Below are 13472 nucleotides of genomic sequence, written 5' to 3'. Positions count from 1 at the left end.
CAAAATTTCTATTTCACTCGGACTAATTATTCTTTCACCGTTTTACTCGAATATTTTTTCACGTAGAATGACTAAATAAATAAAATAAATTAAAATTGAAAATGACAACGTGATTTCGCGCTCGCCATCCATATGCAGATGCGCTAATTACAATAAACAGTAACTGAAAGATAGATTTAATCGATAGGTTTGAGATATTCTTTTTTTTTATCCCTAGTCCACGTAAGAAAGTGCAATAAAAGTTTTTCGACTCAGAACGGTGTGATAGATTTATCCGCAGAATAAAATAATAGCTATTGTCATCCTACCTCTAAATACAGAAATAACAATAATTATTATGTAAAAAAAAAAAAGAAAAAGGAAGGAAGTGTCTTCCTTCGAACGTAATGCTTTTTGAACCATTCATCATCTTCCTTTCATATTTTTCTCTAACTCCATTGATATCGGAATTATGACCTCAAACAATTGTGCGCACCAGCCTGTATAAAGCACACAATGTAGTTACATACGATTCCATGTAAAAACACACACATGACCTTCTACGCATCTACTGTTTAAAAAAACTAGTCGTCTTAAATTATATCCCCTCGAAGCTACTCGCCTTTTCTCTACTACGTTTTTCATTTGAAATCGCTACTTAATTACGTCATTAAGATGTAAGTGGTTCCAGATACTTGCTGCTGTATAACCATAAAAGGCTCCTTTAAGCGTTCGCACACTTTTCTCAGTGGCGGTACACGTATGAAAGTCACAGACGAACAACGCGATAGACAGATAACTATAATTTTATTGACTTTCTGATTTTAACGCCTCGGCTTATGATCATACGACAGAATTTTAATAGAGGATTAGTGAAAATGAATACGATCTACGTCGGGTTCGAAGCGTTCGGAGCGTGTTTCAAAGATAGCAGACTAATCATCGGAGTTTCATAAGGGTATAATTACCGAGACAAATGATATCTTGATATTTACAAAATTTGCAAAATAAGGAGAAAACACGCGAATTAAACATCTCGAAAATCGAATAGAAGTACAATTTCTTGGTAAACGTGTGATCGATCGATTAGCAACCTATTTGTTGAAGTGGTCACCACTTCTACGAAAACTCTACATCTGGTCTTTTTAGTTTTCTCAAGCGCTGAAGCCATCGACAGCATATAGACAAAAGACTAGCATGAAGGCAGACCATAAACAGTAGACAGGCGACGTTGGCTTCGGGGTTTTCAGTTATAAGGTAACACCGCTAACGTGCTGATCTGGACCAGCTCAAATTGTATTCCTACTTATTATTACACTTCTCTATTAAATTAAATATATATATATATATTTTGTACCTTACACTTTATCCACGCGTTTTTCTCTCTTTATACATATAATAACCTCAACACTATTGAATTTTAAAACTACTCTGGAAAATGTCGCTTCTCACGTTCCTCTCCTATAGTCTTCGTACGTATCCGATGATGAGATGCGCGAAGAAATTCCTCTAAATCGTGCAGCAAGTAGCGAATTCTGCCGGATAATTCTCGTTTTTCTCAAGCAGTCTTGGTCTTGGTAAATCATTTTCAGAAGCAGAGACGCACACAGGTGGTTCTCCACGTCGATAAACCGTGCATCTACACAAACACCTTCGACACGAATACACAATATATATTGCGTATGTGTGTGTATGTGTGTATATATATATTATATATATATTATATATATATTATATATGGTCTAGCAGACGCATAATGGATGGATGGGCGTTGTACACGATATTACGTCATTAGGAAGGCAATACTATCGTATGCGCCGCTTTGAACGCGTTGTACGAGGCTCATAAGGCGAGCGGGGCATTACAAAGAACGTGCAACTAGCTACCGGCAGCTCTACGATAATTAGGATATGAACCACAAAACGTTCTTGAATTATTAATCGTCCCTTGACACCTAATCCGTCTTCTTTCGGCGCATCCTCTTGACCCTGCTCGACTTCCATCTGGAGCTAACGTTTTAAATCGTTTTATGGCTACTCTGGCGGAGAAAGAATTAGTAACGAGATACCACGCTACGGTTCAGTTTCGCTCTTTAATCCGATTAAATTGATTAGTTAGGATCGTTTACTCTGCGAGTGATGAGATGGAAGAAAAATATGGAAGAAGCGGTTTTAGCGTGATGTACTTACTGAGATGTAGCTTTCGTTATAATTCTACGTGTTTTATTCGATCCTTTCGTGGAGTAACGCAGCGACGTGAATCGTCGGGTGGGATTTTTAAAATATCTGCTTTCGCCGTCATCGCCGAAATGTCACTTCGACGATAGAAAAATAACTGACGTGGAACTAGGAAGATTTTGTAAGCGATCAGGCTCGATAAGAGGAACTACGTGTTCAAAACTAAATGGAAGGGCAATTTTCGTAATATCAATCGGAAGGATATTCAATTTTGAAAATAATTCTCTCGCAGAAAAACGAAACATATTGAACGTTCTTCCCGTGTAATCTTCGATCGTGTGTAATAGATTTCACTAGGGGAGGCGAAACTTCCTATCTCTGTCGTTGTTTGTCACTTCATCGAGGCTAACGATAAGCGAAATAGAGAGAAAAAGTTTGAAATCTCGCGAGAAGTTTCAGATTTTCTGAAAATCGACTTCGTTTATGCACGTTCGCGTGCGTAACTCTACAAGAAGTTTCCGTGAAAATTAAATGCCTCTCGGTGCATAATTCCTCTTCTTTCTAGCCTTTATTTATAGTTCGGTTAAGCGCACGCCTATCGTAGAATGTTAATGCGATGATAAATATATTACAAAAAGTTGGCAACTGACGTGGCTGCGGCAGCTTTTTTAAACTTTAAATCATTACTTCTTCGGGCTTTCCAACGCTAACTTTCCATCCGCTATCTCGAAAATTTAAACAGCCACGTAGTTCTAAATAAAACCATAGAATTTATTACGCGAAGACAGACGATTCGACTCCTTACGCTCGCAATCTCTTCTACAAAGTCTTATTCGCAATTGCAGTTGCCCCGGTGTTAAAAATATCCATTTTTTAAACACAGGCTAACGAGCGCTGCAAATGCGTTAAAATCGAACTGCAAACAAGGGAGATTTTTTCAAACATAAATCATGCGAGTCCTATTTTCCACGTTAGAACAGACAGAAGGGTAAACACGAGCAATTTGTCTCGCGATCGATCTAATCCACCATTATCCCCGTTACTCGGTTACATAGTACCGATCTAATCTACCCATCGATAACAATAAAACGACAACGTGCTGAAACGAAAGCGGTCGAACGTACACGCGACTAACTCGCGATGTATCCCTCGCGATCTTTGGTATAATGTAAGCTTAAGAAAGAAACAAAAGGGAACATCTTGAACATAACAAATTAAAACTAACTTAGTTTTATCGCTAACACGACCGAAAAATCTCGTTTGCCAATTGTTAACGACGGAAGTACGCTGTTTCGGATCTTCTGGCAAAGAAAAACGTAATACGAAAATTAGGACGAATTTTGCCGATAATAAGTACATTTATCGTTCGATCGATCGTCGGTAACATCATTAGAACGTAACGTCATTTGTATGCACGCAATATCGAGCGTGTAATGGTCAATGGTTGAATTTATAGGCAAAGAAATGGCGTAAATACGAGGATAAGGTGGCAAAAGCTTTTGAGTAACAGGCGGCAGTTGTAACGTTTTGTTGGCGTAACACACGAGCAACAGCCGCGTGCCCTGTTTCGAGCTCGTTACGTGCCGACGGCCGACGGGGGTGGTTGTGGCCCGGGAACGAGCTGCTTGTAGAAACTGAGCGATAACTGGTAAATAAACGATGAAAGATACGTGAATTACAAATTGCACTTTCCTAGCCGTGCACGTTATTTACCATTCCTCTGGTATTCGGTGTGTTGTTTATCGTCTTACGTGGAACACCGTTCATACGCGTATCGCGGTGTTCGCGATCGCTACGTTACACGTTAGCTACGTTACGTGCGCGATATTCGAGTCGTGCGCGTCCCAGGCTTTTAAAATATACACGGTTTAATTTCGCTGGATTTTAAGGTTATTACCCGGGGAATTTCGATCGCGGGCTGAATTTTTTCGCCGCGATTCGAGCATCGAATAGTTTATCGAGTATCCGGTGTATCGCGAATGAGCTACAAAGTTAGGAAAATTGAAACGCCGGCTAAGAATGAAAATATAAGCTCAGGTATATGAAGCGTCGCAAATAAGCTTGAAGAGGGAAAAATGAACCGCTAAAAAATTAAAGTACAGCCAATTAACGAGACGCAGTTACATCTCGTTTCAAGGAACGTTTCGACCGAGGGAAGAACATCTTTCTAGCGCGAATAAAAATGAAAAATCGTGCGTCCTATCCGCTGCCATTCTTCCGTGCAACGTCTCTCTGGAATTTAAAACATCTTTTTTAACGATAGAAAATCGCGATTGCGTCGGCGATGAGTGAAAGAGCGCGGCAGGCTCGATTAGGCGGCTTCGGGGCTGCTGGTGTATTCGGAATGACGAGTTGCCAATGTTGCGGGTATCGGAAATCACCGCGGTTTTAGACCGTTATACGACGAAATCGGATGCCAGCGACGCTACAAACTCGAAAATAACGGACAAACAAATGATAAAAGATACACGAGTCACAAATTGTGCTTCCGTATGCGGTGCATTATCCACGGCTTTCGATAATATATTAGCCGAAGCCTCTAGCCTTCTGTTTATCCGTGTTTCTCCATGTTAGTGGATTCTCTCCTCGCTTCCCTATCCCTGTGGCTGACTGTTTGCGTAGTCTCTTTTTCGAAGCAAATGGAAGATATACTGGGTAATGGAGTAAACAGTGACACGCGGTATTACTGATTTGATGCAGAGCATGTTGCGTAATGCGGCCTATAGGCTGCAGGATTGTTTTATATACCATATTGAACGTATACGATAATCGAGACGCTGAAAGAATTTTCTTTAACGGAGAAAATATACCAATATTATTTGCGCTACACTCGTTATAGCGCACTATAATAATATTCGGAGGGCAGGTATTTCTTATTATATTTATTTTATTAAATTTCACAAGGTTTATATTGTTTAATGTTAATTTATGCATATTTACGAGTAGTTACGTGCACGTTAGAAAGGAAAGTATTTATCCACTGCCAAGTATTTATTCCGTAGCTTGTCCCGATTATGTGAGAAGGTATCCATTAAAATCGACAACTCGTCGTAACTTGTTTTGGAAAAGTCACCGCGTGGTGACGTTTAACGTAACCAAGCGTTAGAAGCCCTTTTAACGAGAAATAAAAAATATCGTTATCAGTGTCGATCAACTTAAAATACGCACTAGAGTCATTATCTATCTGTGCCGCTTGACGTACGCAAGTCGCACTCGAGCCGTCCCGTAAACCACGTTTCAAGCAGACAAGACGATCTACGTAGACAGATAGTCGATCCCTAACCGACACACAGCGCAAAATTAACGTTCTCTTAATCATTTCATCGTCAACATTTGTAATAACTATATGTATACGAAACTATACTAATCTAAATTTACGTCGTGACAACGTTAATTACGTCGTAGAGAGCGGAACAGAAAGATCGAAGGGAAACGTTACGCGGTGTGCGAAGGAAAAGCAATCGTCGTTACGACGAGCGACAAAGATCGACGACAGTGGCGCTGGGTCTCGTCAACGACGAGCATAGCGAGATGCAGAATTGACAAACGATCGGTCGAATTTTCCACGCTCCGCGTGTACGGCCACCAGCCACACACATAGAATCTTGATTGCGAAAATACCCTGAAACCGCGCGACCAAGCAAAGCGCATTTACATCCCCTCTTTCTCCACCCTCCGCCTCCTATTCCATCAGAAACGCGCGGCGCGGCATGGCATGGCGCGACGTGGCGTGGCTTACACGTTCGCAAACGCGAGCTTTCTATCCGGTACGCGCACTCGTCGAACGCCTGGCCATTAAGTTGCTGGTGCAATCAGAACGTTTCGAGAGAGGCAGCGAGCTTGCACGAGTGTCAAGATTAATAATATGTCTCTGAAGATGCATCTGCTAGTCAGACGCATCGTAAATGTAGGTCGAACTCTCTCTCTCTCTCCCCCTCTCTCGATGGTTCTCGCGTTGGATTCGTCGAAAATATATTCGCGGCTTTGATCGTTAACGTATCGCACCAATGGCTGAAATTACAGCGTACATCGATATGTATCGCAACGCTGTTGCCCCTAATCGCGAATGGACACGGTCCTCCCATACCCTTTCACAGGCATTTTAATTTTTCAGACAGACATTTAATTTTTCTGCTTTCAGGACAGCGACGCAGAAAAGAGCGATCAGGACTTGGTGGTGGATGTCGCGAACGAGGTCAGTTCATCTTCCTGCAATGAAACGGATTCGATATTTTTATTAGCGAATTCACCGGACAAAAACTATTTGGAAGTATGCACAAACTGCGGATGAGAATGAAGGATGTTCCTTCATTTGAGGTTGAGAACGATCACGGTGTCGATTTGTGGTGGATACTGGCGGATATTCCTTTGTCGTAGAAGCATGATTGAAAAGACGTGTCCAAGTGATTTTTCTAACGTTCGATTCTTTCATTTCCTTGATATTGTATTAGGTATAAACCGTGGTTGCCTTTTTCTCTTGTCTTTCTCAGTTTTACGTTTTGTCATCGTAGGCCATAGCTTCAATCTGAAGAGAAAAGATATTTCTTTCGAGGAACTAAATGCAACAGAATTGTACTTCGAACTAAACGAAAGAATGAAATTACAACAAAATTACAGTTGGTTAAAAACGAAAGAGGATACGATACAAGAAAATTAGGGGAAGATCGTTTTATAAGTTAGTTTGAAACTTAGAAAGTTTCACAATTCTTTGTTCGGATATCTGGAACTGTGGAAGCTTGCTCTTCATATTTATTGATATCCCGTATGAATCTGTCGATATTAATTAATTTAATACTAGAACATTGTCAATATTCGTAATGTTCGTAATATTCGATATTTTCATCGACTCCAAAATATGATTACTTACGTAAAATATTTCCAAGTATTTTAAATTAGAAGTCTACGTCTAAGAACGAGTGAAGCTTGGATTTGATATTTTTAGAATAAGCTCCTTTTATTTTCCTGTTTGTTTTTCACAAAAGGAGGCATCATCGCCACACGCCAATGGTGACCATTCGGATCCACGTGAGAACGGCACTCTAGAGAAACTGGGCGCCCCAGGACACGTAGGACCTATTTCCGGTGCTGGCTCCACATCCGTAAAAGACAGGCCACCATCGCGGAGTGGAAGTTCATCCGCTCGTAGCACACCGTCTCTGAAAAGTAAAGATGTAAGATCTCGCGGATAGCAGGCTTATTCGATGACTAATCGGTCCTGTTCTATTTTTCTCCCCGGAATTATTTCTACTTGCATTTCTTTCCTGGATCTTTGAGAAAGAAGGTGAAAAGATGATCGTTTCGTTTCGACATGCACGCCGAATTGCCTAAGGGTGAGCGTTTCAATGGCTCCGTGGTTTTCGAAAGCAAAATTTCTACTTGTTACGCTAGAAATAAAGTCGAGTTGTTCGATGAACTAGGAAATTCTTTCATTTGGAATCGTAATGCTAATAATGCAAAATTAAAAGTCGACGAAAGGTACAACGATATCGTAGATACCGTAGAGATAGTGTTCTACATTCAGTTCCTTCGTCGTCGCGAAATTCAAGCTTTACAACGATCGTTTTTATCGATGACAAACTCGACGTATTTAAAATGTTCCGCGAACCATATTTAAACAACAAAATACACGATACTCTGGTCGATCGGTAGTAAAATAACGAAACAAAGGGGACTATATAAAAATACGATTTACGCGCAGTCCCCATAAACACGTTCGATGAATAAACGAGTTTACACCGGGTATCTCCGGGTATCTCTGTATTTTAAAAGCTAAGAAACTTCGACGAACCTCCCTTCTATTGGAAACCGAAGTGTGCTAAGAAAATCCAAACAAGATAACTGCTTCCACAATTTCGAAAACAACGAAGACATTTTGGTGGTTCCCCTTGGCGTATAGCGCGCATGTACACGAGCATCGATAGCGTGTAGCTGGAATTCGTGGCGCGAAGTTACGACAAGTCAATTTGCGCGGACGATAACAGAGGAAAGCAAAAGCTCTCTGGTTTCGAAGCCCGCGCGTCCCTTTCTTCCTCGTGTCCGGTGGTATAAATCGGTGAACCGGAGGTGGCCGCTTACGCCGGTTTGCGACAAGGATCGATATGTCTCGTTGCTTTTGTGCGAAAGTCAAGCGTGAAATTTACAATTCCTTTCCACGATTGCGCCCGATAATAAACCGGTGTACCCCGTTGGAACGAACCTCTCCAGATCGACAAGCCGGGTACACCTGTGGCGGCGGCGAGGGGGTCGCGCAGCTGTACGCCAACTATGGGAGGAATCCCTGGTCCCTTGGCATCGCGGGTCTATCATCCGCCATCGTCACAGCAAACGCCACCGCAGGGCTATCAGGGTTTGCCGTCCCGCGGCAATGAGCCGCCACAATCGCCTTCGCCGTACAGCAACTTACCATACGCCAGGACCTCGATGGTACTTCACCCGCTCTAGCTGCTCGTCTTTTTTCTTTCTTTCTCTTTTTCTTCTTTTCTATTTTCTTTTGCCTCGTAGTACTTTGCAGCGGTACCCCGCCACCGATGCTATAGACTATGAGCGTTCTAAGGAAAAGATAAAAACTCCGAGTCGTCTAAAATATCTTTTTATGTATAAATTTCAGTGAAATCTCATAGTTTACTTACGACGTGGTACAGAAACGTGGTGATATTCAGATCTGTGAAATTGGAAAATTCTCTAGAATCTCTCTCTCTCTTTCTTTCTCTCTCTCTCTCTCTCTCTCTCTCTCTTTCTCTCTTTTCTTTATAAAATTATGTAAAATTATGCAAGTTGGAATTTGTTGAGAAGAGGCAACGAGAATATGTGTACCAACCGAAAATCGTTTAAAGAGCGTCGTCTGACAGTGACTTTAAAGCTATTTTGATTAATCGCAAAGAAATCAGTATCATCTATCGCCTATAGTTAAATCAATGAAACGATTGAAGGCTATTTGATTTCGTTTATTATTCTTATTATTATTAAAACTTTTAAGGTGTCTCAATGGATAGCTCGTTGAAACAATTTCCTTTTATGCGAAGTATCAGTTGGGTAATGTTTTAATTGATTGTAAAATAGATAGCCTGTAGTAGATATATAAGTGTAATAGTAGATAGTAAGTTCTAAAATGATGTACTTTACTCGTCGTTTAATGGTACATATTTCTGGTGAAAAGTACTACAAATTTAGTAGACATTTTGAGGATTAGAATCGTAGATTAGTATTTCAATTGTTAAAAAATTTCTGCCAACAAGGTGTACAGGCAAATGCGTTAATTATGGTTCTCAATGTTATTCGTGATGTAAAAGAAATTTTTAGTTGAAACACTAAAGACGACTTGCAAAAATTCTAGAAACAAAATTCGTTTGTGCATATATCGTCTTCCTTATATTATCAAGTGATTAGTATTCAAATGTTTTGAAAATTGGATTGCCAGAAATTAGAAATATCTACAAAGCTTAATATATAGAGCATTGTCGTTGCTAGTTTTTCTTTTATATATATATATATATATGTCTTTGTTGAAGCTTGCTACAAATCTGAAAATCTCTGTTGATGCAATCTCGTGTTACGTACTTCTAGAATGCAAATTACGTTTCCTTGATCATTTTCTTCGTATTTATGCATTTGCTATTCAAATATTGTGACTCAAAATATCGAAATTATTAATGAAAGAAAGTTCAAGCAAAAACTGATATAATTTGTTCTTTTCTATAGCTCGGCTTCGACAGTCACGTGAGGATACCATCGAGTAACGGGATAAGCAACATTCCGGGTGGCAAACCGTACGTAATTTTTATTAAAATTAATCCTTAGATAATAAATATAATAAACTTGACGCAAAAACATTACGAAATATTTGCAGCTTGTACTCGAATGCTTGTGCACTTCTACTCAAAAGTTCGGAACACTCTTTACTTCTTGGACGAAACGAACGTTTTCGTATATTCTTTTGAGAAATAACGATATTATAATGATAACTTTCACTCTTAAGTACAATCAATTACGCTCTCAACACTATCAAAATAATAATAACACGAATAACATCTACTTAAGTAAGTTATTATTCCTTTGAAATCCTAACATATTCCAAACTTCTGAACAGAAGTGTAAATCACTTACATCGAAGTTACCACACCCATACTGATTTTAAATATAAAGCTTAATCAGACAAATCTGTTAACAAAATCTTCGAGACATAATATCATTCAGTTTACCTTGTGACATTATAATTATAATTATTATAATTAATAAATCCTATATAAACGTATTAGGTGACTTAAGGATATGTGTTTCTTGAGTTACGATCTACCAAACGAGAACTTCAGCTTCTCCAGGAGGAAATAACAAAACCACGAAATATTTCTCAAACAATTGATTTAGCCGAGAAGTAAAGGATCGAAACACCTTCGGAAACGAATATTTTTAAACTCAGTTATCGCTGCACCGGTAACTTCTATTCTTTCTACTCATCTACATATCGCGTACTTGACATTTCAAAGGAAATAAATACACGACGACGCGACCAAATTACACTTGTAGATCGTTCAACGCTTCTGACCGTTTCTAAAAATGTCAACCCGCTACCGCCGCTCGCATAAGCTAGGAAGGTGCGGCGTGTGAAGCATTATCTTTTCGATGGCCGCCTTTCGCCGCGGCGCGAAGCTTTTAAGTAATCGAAGGCATTCCATTACGTAAAGACAAAGGCATTAATGTTTTGCATTCCACCACAGAGCGTACTCGTTCCATATGAACGGCGAGGGTCAGCTGCAGCCAGTACCATTCCCCACAGACGCTCTGATAGGGCCGGGAATTCCACGTCACGCGCGTCAGATTAATACCTTGACTCATGGCGAGGTTGTGTGCGCCGTCACCATCTCGAATCCGACCAAGTACGTCTACACGGGCGGTAAAGGGTGCGTTAAAGTCTGGGACATCGGACATGGAGGCGGTAGCAGTATCAAGCACGTATCGCAGTTGGACTGCCTACAACGCGACAATTATATTAGGTCAGTTCCACGGTGTCTATTCACGTTTGCACGGTGTGTCCGACTCTTTCGACACGTCGCTAACCCGTATCCATGGATTGTGGTAAATTTGTCGTGTGAAATCGAGATACAACGTTTCGTTCAATTTTGCTTGACACTTTACCGACCGATAGCTGATTAATCGGCTTTTTGGCGCCGATAATATTTCTCATTATTTGAACAGTAATTTGTTATTTAGTACCAAGGTACCTTGCTCAGTTGCGTTGCTTTGTAAGCTCCCACAGTTTTATATCAATTTGAGGAACGTACCGTTCGTGACGAAGAAAAAGAATGGTATTGGAGAGTCAAACCAAAACAGAGCCAGTGCCAGGGAGAATCTGTGCCTGAGATATGCCGGTCGGATGTGCGTATGCTGTTGAATCGCTAGCGGTCGGTAAAGCGTTAAGCGATTGCACGATAGAGCTTTAGTGGAGCAATGCTTTATTATTGGATTATATGGCGATTCGATTAGTGATTTTGACAAATAACGGGATTTGTTTGGTAATTTTAACGAACTTGGGAGAATAGAAGATGGTACTACATGCTTAATGTTTAGGTAAGAAGTTTATTAACGTAGTAAGAAAGAAGAGTCTTCTTTTCTTCGTTATTGGATATTGTTAGCGACTCGATTGGATAATCGATGATCGGTCGTACGTATCAATTGTAACGAACGGGAAGGAACTTTAAATAGGAAGCTGGGAAGTTTCGTATTAGAGGACAGAATTGTGTTTCGTTATCGGTTGACGGTTTAGATAAATATCGTTTTTAATAAACGAAGAAGAATAGAGAATATAACATTTGAATGAAATTCGAATAGAAGTGGAGGAATATTAATGGATTCGCATTAAAAAGAAACGGGCTGGCTCGTTTTATTACGAGGTAATTGATGAATCGGCCAACTATCAATCTTAACGAATCACGAACAATAGGAAATACGAAAATTCTATATTTCAACGGAAGTAGAGGTTTGCTTTTACATTGGGAAAGAAGGAATGTCTTGTTTTAATTTGCGAATGGTTAAACCTATTATACTTACGGAATGAAATCGACGCTTCCTAATTGTTCGTGTAACAGAGAAAATAGAAGATAAACTATTATTTGTTCGGTCGGAATACTCCCTTAACTAACCATTTAGCGAAAGTAGTCAAAGATTATATATCTAAAAAATTGTACTTCGTTCTTTCGACTCGTTTTTACGTAACTCTGTGATCCTGTTTATACGTGTTTCCTTTTTACATCCTCGTTCACCTTGTTATTCCATGAAATATACATTATTTTCATTATTTCTGAAAACAGATCGGTAAAGCTACTGCCGGACTGCAGAACCCTAATAGTTGGAGGGGAGGCGAGTCAGCTGATCATCTGGGACTTGGCTAGTCCTACACCTCGAATCAAAACGGAACTGACGTCAGCGGCACCGGCCTGTTACGCGTTGGCGATCTCGCCAGACTCGAAGGTCTGCTTCAGCTGCTGCAGCGATGGCAACATCGCCGTGTGGGATCTACAGAACGAGACGTTGATTCGACAGTTCCAAGGCCACACGGACGGTGCCTCCTGCATCGATATCTCGGCGGACGGTTCGAAGCTGTGGACAGGAGGGTTGGATAACACGGTGCGTTCGTGGGACCTAAGGGAGGGTAGACAATTGAAGCAACACGACTTTACCTCGCAAATATTCTCATTGGGCTATTGCCCAACCGGAGAATGGCTCGCTGTGGGTATGGAAAATTCGAACGTAGAGGTGCTTCACGCTACCAAGTCCGATAAGTATCAACTGCACCTACACGAGTCGTGCGTGTTATCGTTACGCTTCGCCTCTTGCGGCAAATGGTTTGTCTCCACCGGCAAGGATAATTTGTTGAACGCATGGCGCACACCGTACGGAGCTTCGATATTCCAGGTGTGTATCCCCACATTCTCGTTGGTGTTATCGAGATAAGTTGTTTCTTTCGTTTTTCACTTCATCTTGTTAACTAGATTAAAGACAATAAAATATAATAAGTGGAAACAACTTGAAACGACGTATAACTCGAGACAACTAGCTGAATATAAATAAAGAGGGATCTTAGTCACCATTTAATTTTGAACGAGGCAAACTGCTATCTAGAAGCGGTTAGGACGTTTCGTTGCATTTATTTGAAAAACTCTGATAAATTTTACTCTACTCGAATAACGAAATATCAGCAAGTAACCGACTACTTACCTACAGTGGTAGAAAGTATTCTTGTACGCTGTTGCATCGTTTCAGGTATTTTTAGGTCTATTAACTTTCGTATCGTTTAATTGCGCGTACTTTCGTACGACTACG

The 13472-nt window shown here is 40.4% G+C and overlaps 1 protein-coding gene across 6 annotated transcripts in view; it reads left to right on the top strand.

The window, feature by feature from the left end:
• LOC100643077 (protein groucho) overlaps nucleotides 1-13472 on the top strand; it is a 113853-nt gene that overhangs the window by 98718 nt on the left and 1663 nt on the right. For 4 of the 6 annotated variants that reach the window (XM_012309208.3, XM_012309210.3, XM_012309209.3 and 1 more), the window contains exons 10-15: nucleotides 6298-6351; nucleotides 7139-7327; nucleotides 8361-8579; nucleotides 9855-9922; nucleotides 10871-11146; nucleotides 12461-13064. In XM_012309208.3, the coding sequence (XP_012164598.1) occupies nucleotides 6298-6351; nucleotides 7139-7327; nucleotides 8361-8579; nucleotides 9855-9922; nucleotides 10871-11146; nucleotides 12461-13064 (1410 nt within the window). The remainder of the gene's footprint in view (nucleotides 1-6297; nucleotides 6352-7138; nucleotides 7328-8360; nucleotides 8580-9854; nucleotides 9923-10870; nucleotides 11147-12460; nucleotides 13065-13472) is intronic. The other 2 variants (XM_012309211.3, XM_012309212.3) reach the window with 2 other exon arrangements.

This window comes from Bombus terrestris, chromosome 6 (assembly GCF_910591885.1).
Source record: "Bombus terrestris chromosome 6, iyBomTerr1.2, whole genome shotgun sequence".
In the NCBI taxonomy this organism is placed as follows: Eukaryota; Metazoa; Arthropoda; class Insecta; order Hymenoptera; family Apidae; genus Bombus; species Bombus terrestris.
Note: the sequence above shows the minus strand (reverse complement) of the source record. Positions and strands in the feature narration are given on the sequence as shown.